The following is a 21933-nucleotide window of genomic DNA, read 5'->3' as shown; positions in this document are numbered from 1 at the left end:
TTTTTGTAACCAAAGTTGTGTAAGTCCCACTAACCTTGTCAGCATGGAAACAGCATAATGGCTGTTTCTGTCACTTGTGCACCACTCTTTATTTATGTTTGTCAAAATATCCCTTCTGAATATACTTTTACCGTTACAAGTTTTAAATTATTAGTTGTGGTGTGTTATAAATGTATTAGAAATAACTTTTGTATTGCAGTTCGCTTCTACATGACATGCATCCCTTTATTACTGGCTTAAGTCAAACACTGCTCCGGCTAGAAATGGGTGATGTTCAGTAGTGAAAAAGTAAAGACAACCAACAGAGATAGCATACTTTAAAAAGAATTAAAGAAAACTGCATGCAATGTTTGATCATTTTAGTAAATGTATGTGAAGATAAAGGTGGCAGACTTGAAAAAGATCACGGGGATACTTGCTTGTTCAACAAAATCATCAATTGGCAAGGCAAGGCAATTTTATTTGTAGAGCACAATTCGTACACAAGGCAATTCAAAGTGCTTTACAGCTACATAAAATCACAAGAAAAAAGCAGAAAAAGGAATCATTAATCAATTAATTTAAAAGTGAAGAGTGCAGATAAAATACTTTCAGTTGTCATATGCATAGCTAAATAGAACTGTTTTCAGCCTGGATTTAAACTTTCCAGGGTTGAGGCCTGTCTTACATCTTCTGGAAGACTGTTCCAGATGTTAGGAGCATAAAACTGAAACGCAGCCTCACCTTGTTTAGTCCTGACTCTGGGCCCCAGCAGGAGACCCCTCCCTGAGGTTCTCAGAGCCCGAGTTGGTTCATATGGCTCTAACATGTCAGAGATGTACTTTGGCGCTTGACCATGAAGAGACTTGTACACAAGCAGAGCTGTTTTAAAGTCTATTCTCTGAGCGACAGGAAGCCAGTGCAGAGACCTGAGCACTGGACTAATGTGGTCGTATTTCCAGGTTCTAGTCAGGACTCGAGCAGCAGCGTTCTGGATGTACTGCAGCTGTCTTATAGCCCGATTAGAGCCCAGTGAGCAGGCCGTTATAGATGTAAATATCTTCATTGGAGAAGCCAATGGATTTGCATATATGTCCACCAGTCACTGTCATAGTCTGCACTGTTGCTGTTTGAATGACCAACACTCTGAGTTTAGGTTAGGTTGGGTTGGGTTGGGCAGGCGTTTTTCCACCTCTTCAGTGGAGTCCCACATTCCTATCTTCAGCCAGACCAACTTCGTCTCATTTGCCTCATCACCTGCCAGTGTTTAAGTACCTCCAGCGCTTAGGCTACGGCTACACGAAAACGAAACGAGTTTTTTTTTGAAAACGGGTACGAAAATTCTTGCGACCACACGGAAACGCGCTGCTGTAAAGACTCAGGTCCAGACGAAAACGGATGAAAACGATGAAACGATGCAGTACACACGCCACTGTGTCACGCCACGCTGTGAGAAAATAGAGAAGTGTTAAAATTGGCTCACAGCGTCAACGTGTGACTGACGCAAAAACGTTTTAGCTGTAACAATGGAAACGAAACAAGGCCGTTTTCAAACTTTCCCACTCTGGAACCCGTTCTCAAAAACTATCGCTTTGGGGTAGTGGGAACGCCGGCTCCGTGTGGCCGCAACAGCGAAACGATAAGAAAAAGTATCGTTTACAGTGAAAAACGTTTTCGTGTAGCCGCAGCCTTAGTCTCAGCCAGATTGTCTGTCTCCTTTTTGTGGTAATCAGGCCAGTTCATGTTCTCTTGCTTGCCAGTCTTATCTGCCTGGTACACACCCATCATCTGCAGTGGAACACTTACCAAACCTGTCTCTATTGAGTTGATTCGCTCCACCTGGAAACCGTCTCTGAAATACTCACCTGCCTGCTCACCCTCCTACCATCTTCATTCCTTTGAAAGAACAAACCAGTACCTCTGGCTTCTCAGGTAAGCCAAGGATTTTGTTTTATAATGCCCTTGACATTGGAATTAGTCAAACTGCTCTCTCCCTTTCTCTCTCAGGGAAAACCTTTTGCTTGCAACTGCTTCAATTACCTTGTTCATGAATAAATGCTTTTAGATCTATATAGCACACGATTCTGAATTTGTCTAAACAACCCCTGACAGTTACTGGTATTGACGAGCCCTTTAAAATGCAAAGTTTTTCAATTGCAAGAAGTTTGAGTTTTCTTTAATGCACTGCTAGAATTGAAACGTACTCCAGATTAGAAACTATTCAGGATAATCTATTATTTTTTTTAGCCCTTCCTTGGTAGATTTGCCAGTGTGCTAAGAATCAAAACCCAATTAAAGATCCATCTTTCAGTTCAGTTTCACCCTGCAGACAGATGGTTTCATATTTTTTCAGCACTCTCTGATTTGAACTCATAGATGATCGACAGCTGCTGAGATAGCGTTGCAATCCAAATCATATAATTTCTGCCACAATTTTTAGTAAGCTTATGGTAGCCTGGACACTGTGGCTTAAATCATTTCTGAATCAAGTATGGCTTATTTTTTAATGGCACAATGTGACATGATCAAGAGACAGACTCTACAAGGTCAAAGAAGAATGATACAAAGGTTTCTCCCTTTAGGGTGTGTTATTGTACTTAAGTTGTAGCCACAGGGATCTAAACTGCCCACACCATTATTTGCTTTACTCAAAAGTCAGTTCAGTCTTCTAAAATTTAGTCTTAACATTATGAAAGAAGTCAAATTTACTAAAGTAAAGCTAGCAGAGAGGAGACTGTTGAATGAAGATGAAAGACTCAGATGAAACGACCGCACAGATAATGTCGACCTCCATATAGAAAGAGACAGCGAGTCTGAAGCAGAATCAAATAGCACTGGGCATGTTTTATATTTTCCTGTCATTGTTTGTATATCAAAAATTGCCCAACTGGCTCTACTAGTCAAAAGAAAAACATCATGTCACGAACTTATTCCCTATAACGGCAGAAAGCATATGGACTGTGTCAGCCATCGAAAGTGGAAGCATCCTCTCAGATTAAGAGAAAAATCCTGACTTTACAACCATCTGATTTTTCCCTACCAATACACCTTGGTTGTGTTTGTAGAACTCTTTGAAAATCAGTGACTCTACTGTGAATATATCAACAATAAAGACTTAATAAATTGAATTGCTTCCGAGTGTTGGGAAAGAGCTCCATCAAAATATATGCATTAAATTTGCCACACAGTAGGTGGTTATTTCCCTTGTAACTAATCATTTTCCTCAAACTTAAAGGGGAACTCCAGAGCATTTGAAGCGCAATCCCATTGCTAGAGGTTGTCAAATACTGACAGAAGGACACAGACAGGTGCAAATCGGCGCTCCCTGTGCGGCGATTGCGCTGTTTGCACAGCCTGTCATGCTAGCCAAATACGTAGTGGCCAAGGGGCAAATAATAAACCTTCCACGTTAAACAACTTGCACACTGCAGAAACGTCACACCACTTTATAAACCATCCGACAATAAAGTCACAAGCCTTACCATCAAAACCAAATGCATGGTTCTCACATTACTGGCATGGGGACGTTACAAAACAACTTTATAAACAGCATGTCACTCACCGGTTGTTGGTACGCTCGCGCATGTGAAAGCCCAAAAGAGTCAATGGACGATACTCCCATATACAAAACAATTATCTTCTCTAGAAAAACTGCGTTCAAGTTTTTAAAACATTACAACAATACATGCCCAGTAATATTGTTGTAATGTTTTAAATACTTGACAAAGGACAAAGATCTGCCTCTGTAACCTGTGTGTTTACTCAGTATTGCACTCTGGTGACGTTCTGTCAATATTGTTTCCTTGTCACTGAACAAAGTTCTTCTTCCTCTCAGCTGTATAAGGTACTTTCTGTTTTGTATTTGTTTTGTCATGGCAAAATTATGTTTCAAATCTTGTTTCCAGATTAAAGTTTGAATACAGTAGATGTTGAAGTTCAGTTCGACTGGAAATCTAAGAGTAGTCTAAGGTGACAGCTTTTGCTACAAACAACTTTTTTCCAAAAATGCTTCATGCAGTCAGGCAGAGAAGATTTTATCATATCCCTAATGAGCACTATAATATAGCTAAACTATTTCAAGCCATCAGATCTTTACCACAGTTAATTACAGTTTTCACCCTGCCTAATACCACCTTTTATCTGAGACTCACCATCTCTCATTCAGGGACTTGCTTTATTGACGTTGCCTAGAAACGAGGGTTGGCTGACATTACGACCATGGCTAAACATCCCTTTTTCATCATACCCGGTCGAGTCAGTTTTTGCTTTCAATGGTTCCTTGCTGTTTTTCATATCAAACAGGGGTACAGATATCTCTTTTGTCTGTTTTTTTTTTTTTTTTACCATTTAATTAACTGTAATGGGATAAGTGAAGTAGTTCCATTTGTTTGCTGATAAGTCTGCCAGAGAAGAGCTGCATGGTCCATCTTCAAATTAAAACTTCATTAAAACTCCTGTGCTCATTACAAACATGATTGAATGAAACTGTGAAACCTCTTCTACACGCTTACATGGCCCTGAGCAACAGAGTCCTATAATCATTTTTCATTTCTAAGACATAGGAAGGTATGATTTTGATATTCTAGGATGTATATGGGGGTTTACAATCAGTTTTTGAGCAGTATGCTCTTCATTTGTCTTGGTTCTGTTGTGAGTCTTTATATATGATATAAATTTGTATGACAAAATCTGAAAATTAAGTCCACTTAAGGAAACTTGGAGGTTCTTGAAACTATTGGTTCCTTTTGGGAAGAGAAGAATGCAAGTCAACATAAGTAACCTATTTTGCCACAAATCGTTACGTTACATTTAGTGTTGGCTTTCAGACACGTGCTTCTCTCAGACCTGCAAGTGATGGAGACTTACAATGCATTCATAAACCTTTTTAATTCAGCCACGATTGGAGATGCAGTTTTCTTAAAAAAACAAGTGACATCACCGTAACAATGTATACTATAGTGCCAATCACACATTGGTTGTATAAAATTGGTGGATGAAGGCATCTGATGAATTTCAGCATCTCTAAACTTTCTCAACCATCAATGTTAAAATGGAAAATCTTTAATTGCATCACTAAAGAACTTGTGAAAAAGGTGATGCTTTACTTCACTTTAGGAGATGTCTCACTACTGTTTGTAAAGCCCCACAATAGAAAACTCTTTCTACATTATTTAAAAAGAAAAAACTTGGTTCCACAGTTGGTTATCATACATAAAACAATACAGGCTGTTTTATTCATTTAATCACAAGATGTGTTGGTTTTCCTTTTAAACAACTGATCGTATATAGAGTTAACACACTGCTGCTGTATGCTCATTTCAATTAGTCACCAGATTTATGGAATGAAGTGCATGTATGAAAAGGGATAATGTGTGTTTAATGTGAAGCATTCAACATAAACCGCTTTGGAGGCTTAATATTGTATGATAAATGTAATGTAACTTGTCTTGGGCATAAAACTGACATGACAAGCTTTATCTGACAGTAAACTCAAGGAGAATACTCACCACAAACAGCAATAATTTCCTTGTACTGTATCATGTAAATGTTTAGATTTTTAGAGATTTAGAGATCTCTTAAAAGCATTTGGTTTTTCATTTCTGACTCAGGTGGTTTGCTGAGGACATGGTATTTGCTGAGTGTAATTACAATCTTGGTGAAGGGTCAAAGATTAGTTTGATCCTTTTCACTGGAGAGATAATGGGGGTTCCATCATGCACAACAGAATTGCTCTAAATATCTGTGTTTAGACTTGAATAAAGAGACTGGTTGCAGGGTTTCTGTATTTGTTCCTCCATTCCTCTTTTACCCTGGGCAGTTGTTTAGTCTGAGCAGGAAACCTCTCAGCAGTGAACAAAAGTGACACAGGTAATGAGCTTCCTCATTTGAACTTGTCGAGTACCTCCTATGTGCCCTTTTGGGAACACCTTATTATTTGCTGCATTATTGTCCTTAAACAACACTGACATTGTAATTTTCAATCAGCCAACTTAAATACAAATTCCAAGTACACATCCAACATATATTTGCTACACTAATCAAAGGCATTGTTTTCATCTCATTCAAATACTAGTACAAGAATAGTTGTGCTCTCACAAATAGAGCTTGATCCTGCAAAGTTGCACCTGTAATTGCTTACTTGTGCTTCTATCCTTTAATCATTCTTGTTTTGGTGAAAGAAAACTAATTTGAACCATTCAGGGTTTGTGCAAAATACTAATTACGAGCAAGAGCAGAAAAGTGCTGCTGGTTTTAGTTTGTTTTCGCCCTGCATTGAAGCGGTGGGCTGTCTTTTCGTTGATAGGTGGAAACCAGAACATTCTCCAGGAAAGTCTCAAATATTACCTTTCAGAGGAGTTAGTGGTGATAAGTGATGGTGTCTTTAAGGTAAAAAAAAAAAAAAAAAGTGTTTCAATAATTCATAAAAAGAGATAATGAGCAGGAGATGAATAAGAATTCAAGAGAGATTAAACGAATAGATGTACTGATGCTGCCTGCACTGAAGGTGGTTCGAAGATGACTGACTGAAGTTGGTTGTCCAAATAACAGATAGAGACAGAAAGAACATTTAAGTCTAACTCTTCAGGCCTTACACAGCTCAGCTTCCCCATGAAGGTAAAGTAGGTCAAGTAAAGGTACAGTCATCCATTTATTGTCAATTTCTGCAATGTGGTGTTGTGTTTCCCTGCTAGACCCAGTACAGATCATCTGTCCATCACAGGTTACTCCCTGCAGTAACGGGCGTAACTCAGTAAATATTCAAGTTACCTTTCATATCTTTGAACAGAGTCAAGCACCTTTCATAAATAGCACAGAACCCTTTCCAAAATGCTAGAGGACTTGAGGGGATGAAATCTGGATTATGTGACTGTCATCGTTGGGGTGCAAAATCTTGGCAGAGTCGCACAAGCAATATGTTGAAAAAAATCCGAGAGCAGAAATCTTAAACATCAGAATGCATGCGTGCAGAGGGGGAAAAAGTACTATCCATAGAGTCACAATGAGTGATGAAAACATAATTACTATTATCAAGCCTTAGCAACTCTGATTGACACAGACAGGATGTCATTCCTCAACTGGCAGCTAGTGCGTATAAGCAAAAGTGTTATGTCTCTGTGTTGTAGCTGGGAAAGGCCAATAAAAAGTATGTAAAGATTACGAAAGGGAAAAATAACCCACAAATAAAGTAATAAAAACATCTTGTACATACGACATTAAGACGGCAAACATCTTATCGATGCTACAGAGGAACAAGTGTTAAGTTGACAACAATGTAAGATATGCATAGAAGGTGGAAATGATACTCAAATTTAAGACACCTTCTGAGGAAGCTTTGTCCTTATGATGCTAAAATATAGGCAAGAGAATTTGATTAGAATAACTTCTTTTAAATTTGTGTTTTGCAGCTCACCTTGTTTTGGTTGTCTTTCTGATCAAAGTTTTGTTTCAGCATAGTGACTGCCGACCTGTTTATTGCTGGTATATGTAACACATCCTATACAACCGGCTACTAATTGTATTCCGCAACCTGAATCAAAACAAATGTGATGCATATTTTCTATGAAGCAACATTTCAAGTTTATGTATATGTATATATAAATATATTTATGTGTGTGCACGCGTATTGTAAAATACTTGACTACTGACTACTGGCTTTTTAACTGTGTTCCCTGCAAATCTATGTTTCCAAGCCTGGGTTACAGTCATCTCTATGAATAGCAGAAATACTTTTGGCTCTGTTCTCTTTACTTTTTTGGAAATCAGAAAAAAATTACTTCCAAACAGTAAAGAGGTCTTTTTAATCTTTTAGTGCAAGCAATCACCCACGCACAACTCTTCCCACTGTTTTATTTCTTTATTTGTTTCTGTATGTGTGTGTGTTTTCTGGCCAGTCAAACAGTCCACGTTCATTAAGTCAGCTGTTTTTAGTGTGCAGTAGGCGTAACCCAAGTACACTCACATGTCTGATGCCATCATGTGCATTCTGTCATGTCTGTGGGTTTTTGCTACGTTTTTAGTTTCTGTTTAAGTTCTTAGTTTTACCATATTTTAGTTTTTCATGTCTTAGTTTTGTTAAGTTTTAGGTTCAGGTCTTGTGTTTGGTTTTTGCCATGCTATGCCATCTCAGTCTTTCTCCTGCCCTGCCATCAGCTTCACTTCCCTCACCTGTGTTTTCCCCATCAGCTGCGCTCACTCACCAATCACCCTCCTCAGTATTTAGTTTCCAGGTTTCCCCATGCACTTTGCCAGATACTCACCGTCAGTCATGGTCTCAAGTCAAGTCAAGTCAAGTCATACTAAGCTGGCGCTTTTCCACGAGCTCGGCACGGCTCGGTTTGGTTGTGTTTCCATTACAAACGAGTATACTTCGTGCCTCCTCGACGTGGGCTGGGTCGTCGTAACACGGCTGCGCGTGTTGCTGCTCACCCTGTGGCTTTTTGTTGCACAGAAGAGAGCCAGAGAAGACTCCTGGCCGCCAGACAAAACAGTATTGAAAAGTACCGGAGAGTTTTGTTACGAGCTTCAAAAAGACGACGTTTGGAGGTAAGCTAACGGTTGCTAACACTAGCTTTTATTATCCGAGTTATGATGCTTCCAGTGACGACACTCATCGCCCAATCAGTGGAAGGCAGTCGGCTAACGTCACGTTTTAGTAACGCTTCGGCCCGCTTGGAACCAGGGCTGAGGTGGTACGGAAAATCGTCCCGGTTGCAGGTACGGCGTGCTAGTGGAAACACGCAATAGCGCGCCGAGCCAAAGCGAGCTAGTGGAAAAGCGCCATTTGTCTTTTGTTTTCTCACAGTCATGGTAATGTTTTGTTTTTTTCTCAGTCTAGTTTTTCAGCCGTGCTTTGTGTTAACTTTGTTGTTTTTTTTTTTGTTTTTTTTTAAATAATAAATCAGTTTTGCTTTTTACCTCTGAAGTCCGTGTCCTTCTACGCGTCGCAGCCACCCATTCTGACACATTCCCTCTATACAAGCAGTCAAATTAATCTGAGTGCTCATTTTGATTGACTAAAAATGAGTTAAAAATCTGAAACCTGTCTTCCATGCTCCAGCATCTGAGTGACTCATCTCAATAATGTACATGCTGTGACGCAGATTGTACACACTGTGCATTTTTTCTAGTTTGTGCTTTCTGGTAACTTCACTAGACCATCAGTGAGGGTTTTTTTTTTTTTTAACTTCTGAGCTGTTCTCTGCCATATCAGAGTAAGGTTAGCATAACATTGGTGCTATATATTTTCACTTATTCTGCTGCTATGATGTTTTGCATTCATTAAATGTAAAGCAGCAACACAACTGTGTTACTTCATTATTTTGCTGAGGCCAGAGAATCACCAATTAAGTATTGTCTATTCAAATTTGGGGTAGGCTTATCTCACACCTATTATGTGTTAAGGGGCGCTAGAGACTATCCCAAATGCACTGTACACCCTGGACAGGCAACCATTTCAATTCAAGATCAATGTCCTTTTGTTCTCCCACATCTGTCATGTTTTATGCCAGAGCAACACTCGCGTATCAGATGCAAACAAAGATTATTTCAATTAACTTTATGTCATTTCAACATGACCAAAACTGTTAAATATAGAGTGCAATGACAGAAATGGCATCTTCACACAGTTTGGTGATGCAATTATGATGATGCGTTATCCATTTATTTTAGGTTAGAGTTGGAAGCATTTCCACAGTTACATCATCAATACAGACATTTTTGTCCAAAGTCATGCACAAAACTAGTAAGCCACTGCAGATTAAGGAGAAGCCCTTGAAGTAAGTGCCTCAGCACTCACTTCCACTTTCCATCAGCCACAAGGCTGCAGGTGCATGAGGTAACACATAAGTGCATTGCAAATGGCAGTTTCTTTTCTTTTTCTGAAGCAGCAGGGACGAGTATATTAGTGGTGAAAGTGCTCTCAGAAGAGGTAGCCATTTTTCAAGTCAGAGAGAGATTCTGCTGACTGCACCTGGGTTGATAACTTCTTTCATCACCAGGGAAGCATGCACAGTTTGGATTGTGTTTCCTCCCTTGCAGGGTCTCATCAATGTTCATGTCCACATTGTAGTAAACCAGAAGTAATGTTTTCATGAATAGAAAATTGGAATTACTTTTAAAGTCAAAATGGTTGCCCCAGTGAATTGTGGGATTTATTTCCTCATTTCTCTAAATTTTATTTGTTCGAGGCCCATCTCTTTTCTCTCAAATATTTTGCCATCCCGTGGTGTTGTTTGTTTTTCCCTCTAATTTCTTTTCTGATGCCCTCATGGCCAAAACTCACGAATTTCAGTCTCAAAACTGAATCCAAACTTTTGTCCGGTCTAGAATAAAACCTCAGATAAAATTCAGAAACGAAACTATCGAACTTGTAAATGTTTAGGGACCTGTTGCAAAAAGCTTTGTTTCTAAGCATGAAAATGAAAATATATTCAGTCAGCTCCGAATGTTTTCTTTTGTTTTTTGGATGTCTAATTAGGGGAGAAAAGCACAACTGATGAAGCTTCAATAGCATGGCAGATACTGTGTATAACTTAAAAGCAGTGCTTGCATTTTAATTTAGAATATGAATGCATGCCAGTGACTTCCAGAAATCAATATGTTTAGACTACTTATTCACTTGATTTATTTACTTGCCTTGAATTATCCTTAATGGATTTGACCGGAAACCTGTTTGAACAGATATTAGATACATTTTGAGCTCCCGACAGCCACTATAGTTGGAGGTAGGTAAAGGGCATTTAGTTTATGCCACTCAAGGTCTCTGCATCCAACACACTTAGCCTTTAAGTTTATAGGCAGCCTTACTGCACCATAATCACTCTCAGTAGGACTGATAGTCCATGTGACCAATCATAAGATGATGAATGATTGTACCTGTAAATCCATGCGTCATGGTGTCATACAGAAGAATAAACAAATAGATTTTATTCAGTGGAAATTAATGCATTCACTGTTGCTTGGGTGTAGACATCATAAATTAGGGAAATTAATTGTGAGACAGCTGTTTCGGGAGGGCAGGAGTCAGAGAGAGACTTTGGGTTTGTTGAAGAAAACCAGTTACCATGGCAACTTCAGAATTCAAATTTTCTTTCTTCCTGGAAAAGAAAATCTCTAATTATAAGCAGAATGTATGACATATTTCATATGAATAGAAAAAACATAATAGAAAAGACAACAATTTTTCAAGAAACTAAGTTAAAAAAAAAAATCAAGAAAACGCACGCACACACACACAAAATCAACACAATCAAACCAAAAACACAGCATCTTTTTAAACAACCTAACAATAACTAAAAATAAACACGACACAACATCTTAAGAAACAACAAAACATCTAAAAGATATTATAAAAAAGTTTTAGGAACGGTGCCTTGTTTTGTGTGATTCTTTATTGTTGTGGTGTTTCTGATTTTTCGAGTGCTCACTCGTAGAAAAGCTAATGTTTGGTTTCAGGACAAAAGAGCCTTGATAATGTCAAAGAATAATAATCACGGCTGCGGTCAAACAAAATCAATCTTTACTTAACGTTGAACAGTGGTTTAACATAAACGCTGACATTTCGCTGGAAAAGTAGTTATTGCCTGAATCTAAATTGCCCCAGACAGCTTTATAGAAATAGCAGATATACAGGGTTGTGGAACCTCAACAGAGTTGTCTCTGTATACTTTCTAGTGTTAATCGGTTATCTGATTAGTTCGACAGATCTGTGATCAAGTCTCTTAAAGGAGTCTGGATCTTCCACGCATTTCCTGTATCAGCAGTGCATAGAGGAAAAGCTTCAGGCAAGCTTCAAGGATGCTCAGCTGTATCACTCTTTTCAAGCTCTCTCTCAGTAGACTGATGCAAACCGGGTGTTGGGGTAAAAGGGTAAATAAGAGAATATTTGTTGTTACCAGTCCCTGTGGTTAAAGAAAAGTTATGACAACAGTATTTCAAAAAATCTTGACTTAGTTTTTGGAAACTCCATGAGAAGTGACACTTCTAAAAAGTTGGATCAAACTGCTTCATACATGTAACCACAACTTAATCCTTCACTTTATTAAATAATTCAAATGTCACAGGCAAACTTTTAGACAGACTCCTCCCTAAAACGAAACCAATAATTTATGTAGTTTAATAAGAAAATATTCAAGAAACCCGAGAAGAAGATAATGACAGCAGGCACGTAATCCATGACCAATATTCTTTTACTGAACATACAATGTATGGTTGCAATTTTAATTGTGCATTGTTCGGTGATAACTTCCACATTTGTTTCCCTCCAGGCAGCTCAGCTCGCTCCGTATTGGCTTAAAGAATATCAAACACACAGTCCCTTAGGGAAGACGTGTTTGTCAGGCACAAAAGCAGTATGCTGAAATAATCATTAGGAATGAGTTGAAGCCATAAGTGCTTTGCACGTTTGGTCTAAAAGAGCACAGAGCATGTGGCCCTTGACTCTTTCAGTGGTGAAAAAAGAATGTGCTTCTCCTTATTTAAGGGTGCTGTGGTGAATGAAAGTTGGGCGTTTAGGGATTTATGGTTTTTGGAATTGCATATCCTGCTTCAGATTATTAAAACAAGTATTAAAAACAGTAAATTGAAAAATATCTTTCTTAAATGTGATTGATATTTTTTTTCTGTTTAAACTGTCTTTTCTTTTCTTGCTCATACCCCAAGCTAAACATTATTCAGACCACACATGTAATTTATAACCGAGATGAGATGTACTACACAATGGTACTATATAAAGTTGTTTAGCAAAGGCCCAAAGATTTAAAACAACCAGGAAACAAACATCTTTATATTGGATGTCAAATCACAAGCACAAATCAGAAAAGGTTGGGAGGGTATGGAAAATATTAAAAAGGCTGTCATTGTTAGATTTACTTTGACCTTTATCTCCAAAAAAATCCTGTAATAAAAATGATCATATGTTCATAGACTTATGTAGGACCCATAAGCTCATCCTCTACAGCAGTTTTTCCTAACCCTGGTCCTCAAGGCACACTGCCCTGCATGTTTTGGACGTTTCCCTGCTGTTTCCACACCAAATTCAAATGAAGTGGGTCTTCATCAGCCTTCCGCAGGCTTAAAGAGCTGACCCATTTATTTGAATCAGGTATGTTGAGCCAAGCACAAATGTGAAAAAAAATGCAGTGTGTGCATTGAAGACCAGGTTTGGAAAACAAGCAAACATGACTTAACTGAGAAAACATTCTCAAAGAGCGAGGAAGGAAGTGGGAGAATGGCATGATTTCATTCTGTCTTTTCAGCCACGGAAAGGTCGATGGAAGGAGAAATGCATACAGGAATGTAAAAACGGAGATGGGCAAATGTATTAAGAGAACATGGCAATAAAAGAGCTGGGGCAAATAAATAGGAGGAGAAAATGTGATGGGGAAATGACATCTATGAATGTAAAGCATCTATATGTTAAATAAAAAAAAAAACTATGGTGAAATCTGAATGAAATAAATCTTTTTAGAAAACAGATCAATACAGTGTAACAGCAACACTGATACAAGCTTGAATAAATTTAGTTTAAAACTGAACTGGAAACGCTTAATTTCACATTCTGTAAAATTATTTGCATAAAATATTGTATTTGTTATCTATGCATTGCATCGCATGCATCTATGCTTTGTTTAATTTGTCTCTAATTTTAGCAGCATTTATAATCATGTAAACTTTTTTACATGACAATTTAGCCATTTGTATATTTTTGTATCTATTGTGGATTATGGTGGTTTCAGTCCTCCGTAGTTATTGCCTACATCAATAAATGATCTATGGGGTCAATTCTGGTAACTTTACTTCATTGGAGACAGAATCAACTATATTTAACGTTTTGTCACGTTAACTTGAATTAGTTTGAAAATGTACTGTACATCAGTTTTTGCATTTCAGGCCTGCAACTCAATAAGGGGAAAAAAAGTAAGTGTGGTTCACTTATTCTGCCATTCCAGTTGAGGAAAATGCACTACTGACATGTTGTTTGACTTGTTGGAGATCACACAACTTCTGTAAAGGAGTGACAAGTAAAGAAATCTTTCACACATTGTTTTGAAATATGTGGTAGGAGTGAAAGTCATTTTAAAGCTCTATTTTTACGTTATAACGTCAAAGGAACAATACCTTGTTTCGTATTCACTGGCTGACTTGTTCTGCCGCTTTTCCTTTTAACTATTCCTCTTATGTATCATCCCAGATAAGCCTGTGTCTGCTCGCCGAGTTTTTTAGTGAACACATGTTTTGAGAATGTGGTAATGGCTGCTGTGTTTGCTTACATGTCTCCGTGTCAAGGTTTGTCGCTCTTGCCACTGCACAATTAATAGGGTTAAGAAAGGTTAGTGGCCACAAAGAACTGCAGCGCCACACACTAATCTCAGCAAATTCCTGCAAAGCAAGTGTGTCAGCTTAGACAGCTCTCAGCAGTAGTGGTGACAGCTTTATTTCCATTTGCAATAGACCCTCGAAAAATATCCTCCACGCAGAAGAGTACTAAGTGTCTGGTTTTAATTAAAGCATTAATATCAGCTCTATAATCCCTAACATACAGGTGCGGTTGCCATTTTGAGGTTGATTAGAAACTGAGACAAATTTCTATGGCAAAGTGCAAAGTACGACCGTAGTCTTGGTGATGTTCTGCATTCATTTTTTTTACAGCATAAGCAGATTGTTTAGTGCCGACAACAATAGAGGAGTTCATTCAAAAGGCGCCTTGACAACTCGTTGCTGTTAAATCATGACAGCTAGGCTTGTGTGACTCAGTAATTGAATGCTGTAAACACCTTTGGTTCACAATCAAACAATGCTCGCAATGCTTGGCGGCACTGTAAATTATGATGTTTCTCTTCATTTCAAAGTCAAATTGTAATTCTGATTCAATTATTGATTAGCAACTTACAAGATAATAGTTTGATTTTATGGGCTCATTCGACTCCTAGTGTCGTACTGGCAGTTAAAAGAATAGAGAGGAGACAGAATAATGAAAGTGGACAACATTGTTTACTGGGCACAAAAGGTTGAAACTAATCCAACATACAAATCCATATCACTATTTATTTTTATTTTTTTCTCTCTTTCCTTGCTAAGGCTGAGGGTATCGGTTGTTCTCTCTTATCATTTGCATTGCTTGTGCCAATTTCCTCATGCAGAGGGTGAGAACCTCTGTTCCTTCCACACACTCATGTTCCTCCTGATTGGGCTGATGTCTCCGTTTAGTCTGCTACGGACTAGTGCCACAAAGCAGGGTGAGTCATAAGGGGGGGAGTTACAGGACCGTGTGGTAATTACAGATGTCCATTGTATTCTTTGCAATGTATCATTGAATATTGGGCTCTGCGAAGGCGTGTTGGTTAGCACTGTCACCTCACAGCAAGAAGCTTCCCGGTTAAGTCCTGGGTGGGACCTCTCTTTTTGGAAGTTGATGTTCTCCTCTTGTGTGTGTGGGTTCCCTCTTGGTACTCCAGCTTCCTCCCACCATATAAAACTTTAGACTTTTGATGACGATGACTCACTGATTCATCCTGAGAAAAGACACCAATGGCAAAGCTTTTGGAAAAAGTCAGTTATAGACTAATTTGATGGCAATGAACCCCTAAAGATGAGCGCTGTATTTGTTGCCAGTTCATGTGGTAGATGTAGAGTTACAGTTCAAAGGTTGTGGTCTAAATTTATGTCACTGTGAGTGTTAAGTGAGTAGAAGATCAACTGATCTACAAATGGCCTTAAATTACATAAGAAATGTTCTTCAATCTTAAACAGTTTCAGAAAAAGAAGTTGTATGCAAATGTTTGTGCACCAAGAACCAAACACTAACAAAAGAAAGGAGGGACCTTGCGATGCAAATTCTGTTTCATCAGTTCGTCATGTCAGTAAGAGATGGCAATGACAGGAATGGTTACGTTCAGGTCAGAAAGAATACTTTTTGAAGGAACTGCTCATTGGATTGAAAAGGCAAATCAGAGCCTCTGTTTGACTGAGAAAGACTTTAAGGCGTCTGCCTTAAAGTCTTAAAATCATCCGACTATTCGCACACATACCATCTTTGTTTGCTTGTTGAGAATAAAAGAACATGTTTGAAACTGTTAAATTTGAGATGATTATCGCATGCTTGGGCTTTTGTTACAGCTAGTGACATGGTGGGTAAATTGGTTGAATTGAATTCAGGAATACAAGAAGTCAACATTACACATGTGGATAAAGAATAACACAGTAATGATAACAAACAGAAAATAAAGCTGGAGATGAAAAGAAGTTGGTCTCAACAAAAGGATGAAGATCTCAAACATACATGAAAATCCCCAGTGGATAGATTGTGGTAGACCTCAAAGGAACAGTGCATACAAGACAGCCCAACAAACATGACTTCAATCCTTTCCCAAGAGGAATGTGCAAAAAGCCCCTAAACAATAACTCAAAGCCTTTGAGCTTGGCACAAAAAGGATTTTCCAAACTGTGATACTTGCCAAAGGAGGTGTTAATAAGTACTGCCCATGTAGGGTGACCAAAGTATTGCTTTGCCAAATAAGTTTTATCTGTAAGTTTATACCCACTGGAAATCAGGTCATCTTTTATTCACTTAGCTGTTACTCACAGTTCCAGAAATTTTGATCGACTGTATTTTACATAATTGGCATAGCTAAGAGCTTGAGGCAGGTCGACTTGTCATGGTGCGAGATAAATGGAAGTCCAAATCCTCACACTGTAGCCTAAAATCTTAGGATTAATAATAAGCTGCTACCCAACCACACCAGAAGAAAAGTGAAAAGAATGAGCTAGAGTGCTTCAACTGAGTGTCCAATGACATAGCGTTATTGTCGTTGCTGTTAGTTAAAGCCCACCATCCCTCAGAAGGACAGAGAGGGTGTAAGAGTCAACTATCACTCCCCTTCCAATTCCTTCAGCCTGCAAGGATCATAGATCACTTAATGTTCATTCAAACATACCATTACAGAGTTACTGAAGCTCTGCCTGGCTATACCTGTTGGATGTCACAGAGTGAGACAGAAAGGGGAATCACTTCACATCCACTGGTAAAAGCTTTGGATTCTATGTCACTTCTTTAGCTTTCAGCCAAACCTTCCATTTGGTCGTCACCAGACCATGGCAAGGAAGCCCTCAGCCAGTCTGTTCAGCGACTCAAGAAATAGTCCAGTTTGGTATTTCACTGATGCCTCCACGTGACTTGTAATTCTTGCACCAGGAATCCTCTTCCACAGGGTGGGAATTTTTTTACTGGAATACTGACTCTTACAGGCATCTAATGTTAATTTATTTATGAAGAACCAATCAAATATGTAATTGACGGTTATTCCGTCCTTTTAGGAAGGTTTGGCTGTCTGAGTTTTTATGTGTCTTTTTTCCATAAAATCAAATTACCCTTAAACACTATGAAATTGATGGTAAACATTACCATTAGTGATTGAAGACTTTTTGCTGTTTATATTAAGGTTTATTTGAACTTTTTGCTGCTTTGACATTATCAGAATAAAGCATTATCTCAACAAACTTTCAATCACGATGTTAGCATACCCTCCATATAAAAATGGACATTGTCCAGTGAAGTCCAAGTCCATTAAAGCTCAATAGACTCAAATAGACCCCCATTTAAACAATCAATTCAGTCATTAAATATTACACCAAGAAAACTTCCCCACACATTGAATTGTATTAGTTTAATGCTCTTTTCTTGATTACTGTGGCAGTGTGTTTTGATTTCCAAAAGATTTTGTAAATCAAACCCACAAAGCCTAAAAAATAGGTTTTGTTTTACTTTCTTTTTAGTTTTTTGTCCAATCCTGTTTCAAGTACGAGTCTCCAGCTCCTCCCTTTTATTTAAGTATGGTCAGTTCTCACTATAGAAATACTTTGATAGCAAATATTAAATTTGAGACTTTAAAATACCAGCTCATGTAGCAAGTTATGGCTGCCACATCTACTTCTGATATATAGTCAATGCTTCAAAGTCTAAGACAGTAAGCCTCCCTTCAGATGAAGTGAATAAAACCCACATTCACTTAACCTTTTCGCTTAGTTTTGCTAAAATCTTGATTATGTTGTTTAAAGTCATACATACTTACCAAGTGAGCCAGCAAAAGAACATGTTTATGGATGGTCTGTCCTAAGAAACAGATTAGTTTTCAGTTATTGTGTAAAACTAATTATAATATATAATTAACTAATTCCTGGACACTTCTGTAGAACTAATATTTTTGAGCTCTTACATTGTGACATAAGAATATAGTTTGAGTTTTTCTGCTCTCAAAATATCCTGCTTTATAAAACCCAAAACACATTAAAAAAAATAATAATAATTTTTTTTTCTACAGATTGAATTCTTACTGGCTTTGAAGAGCTATGGTCCGTTCACAGTGCTTGTACACAACCTCACCATATATTTTATAGCTTTTTTGATTCACTGATGCATGGACTATGATGAGCAATAAGAAAACCTGAAAAGGGTTTTTTGTCCAAGGGTGGTTTATTTAAGAAAACGGTGCTTATTACATGACTGAACTGCAGTATTTAGCCCTATTTTTTTCTTTTTACAACTCTAGTACAAGTCTATTAACAGGACCCACCTAACAGAAACATACATTTTCATGTGGGCCTTTATAAATTACAAAATCCTTGTGTGTCTCCAAAAATAAAAAATACAGATCGATGACTGAGAGATAAATAGATAAATACACAAACACCCAATCAAACTCAATCAGTCAATAAATAAATAGAACAATAAATAACATTCAAAGCATCTTTGGCCAAACTTGGGCCACCTCATTCTTTCCACAAAGCTGACGTTGGTCTTGATGCCTCAGTCAGTCAGAGCACAGTACAGCAAACTGACTGAATCTGCTTGAATTATGGAATTTCAAAACGACAACACTGGATATGTGCCATGACATAGCAAGTGAAACAAGAATTATATTGAGGCACTTTAAAGGATGTTCCAGGAAATGTAATTATTTCTGTACTTTTTCCCCAAGAGGACACAAAATGTAACACAAGAAAAGACATTCAATTGAAATAAAATTGAATGGCTGCTCATCTAATCCTGGCACCATATGCTCCCTCATTCTTTTCTTTTCTTTTTTTTTTTTACAATTTTGGGACTGAGCATTTTAAAGTACCACCTAAAATAGAAAACGGTGAGCTGGAGAAAAAAAATTTAAAAAAAGGATAACATTGGAGGAAAATATGATAAAACAGAGTTTGACGGCAGCAAAAAGAACCTTGTTATGTTTTTTCGTCCATGAATTTCATCAATGTGTGTCCTCTGTGGTTGTCGAGTCCGAATGAGTTTCTGATTGCTCCCCAAATATCCCTGCCAGTGTCTTAAAGCGGGGACCCCAGTCACTGAGGTAATCATAGTCCTCTTCAGGGTCTATTACAATGGACTCAATGGAACTAAGAGACTCAGCCACAGAGCCATTACCCTCATAAGCATATGTGGCTAAGGAATCGTAGGGCGGGGCAGAGTTGTCCGTGTCATGGTCTTTCAGACGCTGGTTAATGAAGTCTCGGATATCTGCATTGTCCTGAGACACAGGTGGCCTAGGGCCTCTTTTCAACTCAGGTTTGACATCCCTGCGGTACAGGTTCTCCTTGACAACCTTAGGATTCCGAAGTGTTCCCATGTCAAATGCATGTGTGTCCTCTTCCCCTCCTCCTTCATCATCATAATGGATCACATTATCTCGGATGTCCTCTTTGGATGACATGAGGGTTTCCTTTTTCTTTTGTCGTCTCAGTCCCACGTAGAGCATCACAATAACTACGAAAACAAATCAAGAAAATCACATGTTAGATCACTCGGGATCCATTACACTCTACCCTTGACTTTAACGTGAGGTGAAAGAATAAATATTTTGAGGAATGTTGTTGATGATTTGCAGCTCTAAACATGCCAAGATCAAGTTTAAAATAGGCTCTACGAGTTGAAGGCTTTTTAAATTGTACCTATTGAGTCAGTGGTGGCCACACTAGCAGCACAGTTGTGAGGAAAGCAATGCCTGGTTGTCGAGTTCACAGATTACTAAAGTGAAAATGTTTAGAAACTCTTGAGATTTTGAATATCATTGAAAGTGGATTACAAAACTTACTAAATATGTTCTATGCACCATGCCAAACTCATTGGATGCGATTTTAGCACTTTAAAATTACTCTCATTACCACGAGGGTTGCATATTCTTTGAATGTGATTATAGGTCCTTAATTAACTGCATAAACAAATTAAATGAGATTGTTTTTAGAAGAACCTTCTCTACATACAGTCTATGATTATCACACAAATAATTCCTGATATATGAGGGAATATTTCCACATTAGCCAACCCATATGAATCACAATTTATACTTTGGTTTTAGATGTGGAGTAATGATTTTTTTTTTCTCTCGGTTTTTTTTTCCGCTTGTGTGTAAGACCTTTTCTTTTCAAAACAATGGAGGAAATGTGCGTGTTTGTAGGGGCTACACATTGATCTTGCCTTAAACACTGTATCTCAATAACTAAAAGATGAATGGCCTAAGACAGTTACTCCTAACACGGCCTCTCCCTGGCGTTCATTCCTCCGCCACTTCCAATTTTTTTTCTTATTCAGGACCTTTTTGTCCAGGGTTACAACAAAACACACACAAAAAAAAAACTATACAACTTCCACTAGAGTTTTTTTTAGCAAATTATCACATTATAGCATGCTTACACATCTCGAAGATACCTCTAAATTTGCCTTCTACCAATAGGCATGTTAACATGCTGACATTTGCTATAAACTCAAAGGCCCACTGTGCCCAAGTACAGCTTCACAGAGCTGATAGCATGACTGTAAATGACTCTAAATCCTGTTCAGACATTTGGGTCATATGTTATAGTGCTCATTATTCCAGTTACACAGCTAGCACTTGTTTCAACCCTCTTTTAGATTAGAATAAAATGTCATGTGCACCCTAGATGAAAAGGTTTCAACCAAATTAGTCCCCATTTTCATCTGCACGTCTTATAATGTGTTGACCAGCAATCAAATTTCATATTGCCTTGGTGGGTGCACTGACTACATTTTATACTTGAACATAATTAGAGGCTGACTTGTACAGATGACAATTTATCCAAAGCAACAGTTCAGGAGAGGTGGTCAGTGGCTTTGCATATTTCAGACACCATAGCATGCCAGCACTGTGAGGTTTTCAGTACATAGTGTTGCAGTAAATTTCCTGCTCTCCCTTCTCTTTTGTCAGAACAATCTGTCTTTCTGTGTCTATCTCCCCCTGTGTCCCTTTCTCTGTCTATTCAATGAATAATGCAGTGAAATATGTGTTTGTCCTCTGGGTTTGTGATCTACAGCCGCACCTCAGAAGAGAAGCAATGGCTAGAATAACTCTGAAATCAGTCACTGAAATGAAAGAGTCAAATAAATACATTGAGACTGAAAAAAAGCCTGAATGGGAATCTTCCTTTCAACCTCTCTTTATATGACTTCCTCTCTGCTTTCCTTCATTCGTAAATGATTTTTTATCAACCTTTGTGTAGTATTCCAGCTCCCCCTAGTGGTGTCTTTCTAGACTTCGCCAACAGGGAGCTAGTATAGGGAACATTTGTTGATTGTCACAAGGTACATCCAGTCCAAATCAGTTTGGAGGAGACGGCTATGCAAATGGATGTTTGAGCACTGGTTTGTTTAATCTACATCAGCACGTTTCTTCACTGGACAACTGGGTCATCCTGCACAGAAGCTAAGAAGATCTATGGAATTATTTACAGTTTGGGTTCTGATTCTCTCTGCCACTTATCTTCTCAGGGATAGCATGGCAGTTTGGCATCAGCCTCATCTTTCAGGGGGTTAGTCGACTTGGAGCTTTGAAGACGGTCTTCAGATAAAGTGAAGACACAAACGCTCTGAGTACACTGCTCCACTCCACTGTGTGCTTTTATGTTTGATAACATATAAAACACAGAGACTAAGATGATATT

At 38.3% G+C, this 21933-nt stretch overlaps 1 protein-coding gene across 1 annotated transcript in view; it reads right to left on the bottom strand.

The window, feature by feature from the left end:
- Nucleotides 1-18450: 18450 nt before the first annotated feature.
- LOC142369986 (cadherin-12-like) overlaps nt 18451-21933 on the bottom strand; it is a 113684-nt gene continuing 110201 nt past the window's right edge. Inside the window, exon 12 of the mRNA XM_075452405.1 lies at nt 18451-19741. Coding sequence (XP_075308520.1) covers nt 19230-19741 — 512 coding nt within the window. The 3' untranslated portion in view covers nt 18451-19229. The remainder of the gene's footprint in view (nt 19742-21933) is intronic.

This window comes from Odontesthes bonariensis, chromosome 20 (assembly GCF_027942865.1).
Source record: "Odontesthes bonariensis isolate fOdoBon6 chromosome 20, fOdoBon6.hap1, whole genome shotgun sequence".
Taxonomy (NCBI): domain Eukaryota; kingdom Metazoa; phylum Chordata; class Actinopteri; order Atheriniformes; family Atherinopsidae; genus Odontesthes; species Odontesthes bonariensis.
Note: the sequence above shows the minus strand (reverse complement) of the source record. Positions and strands in the feature narration are given on the sequence as shown.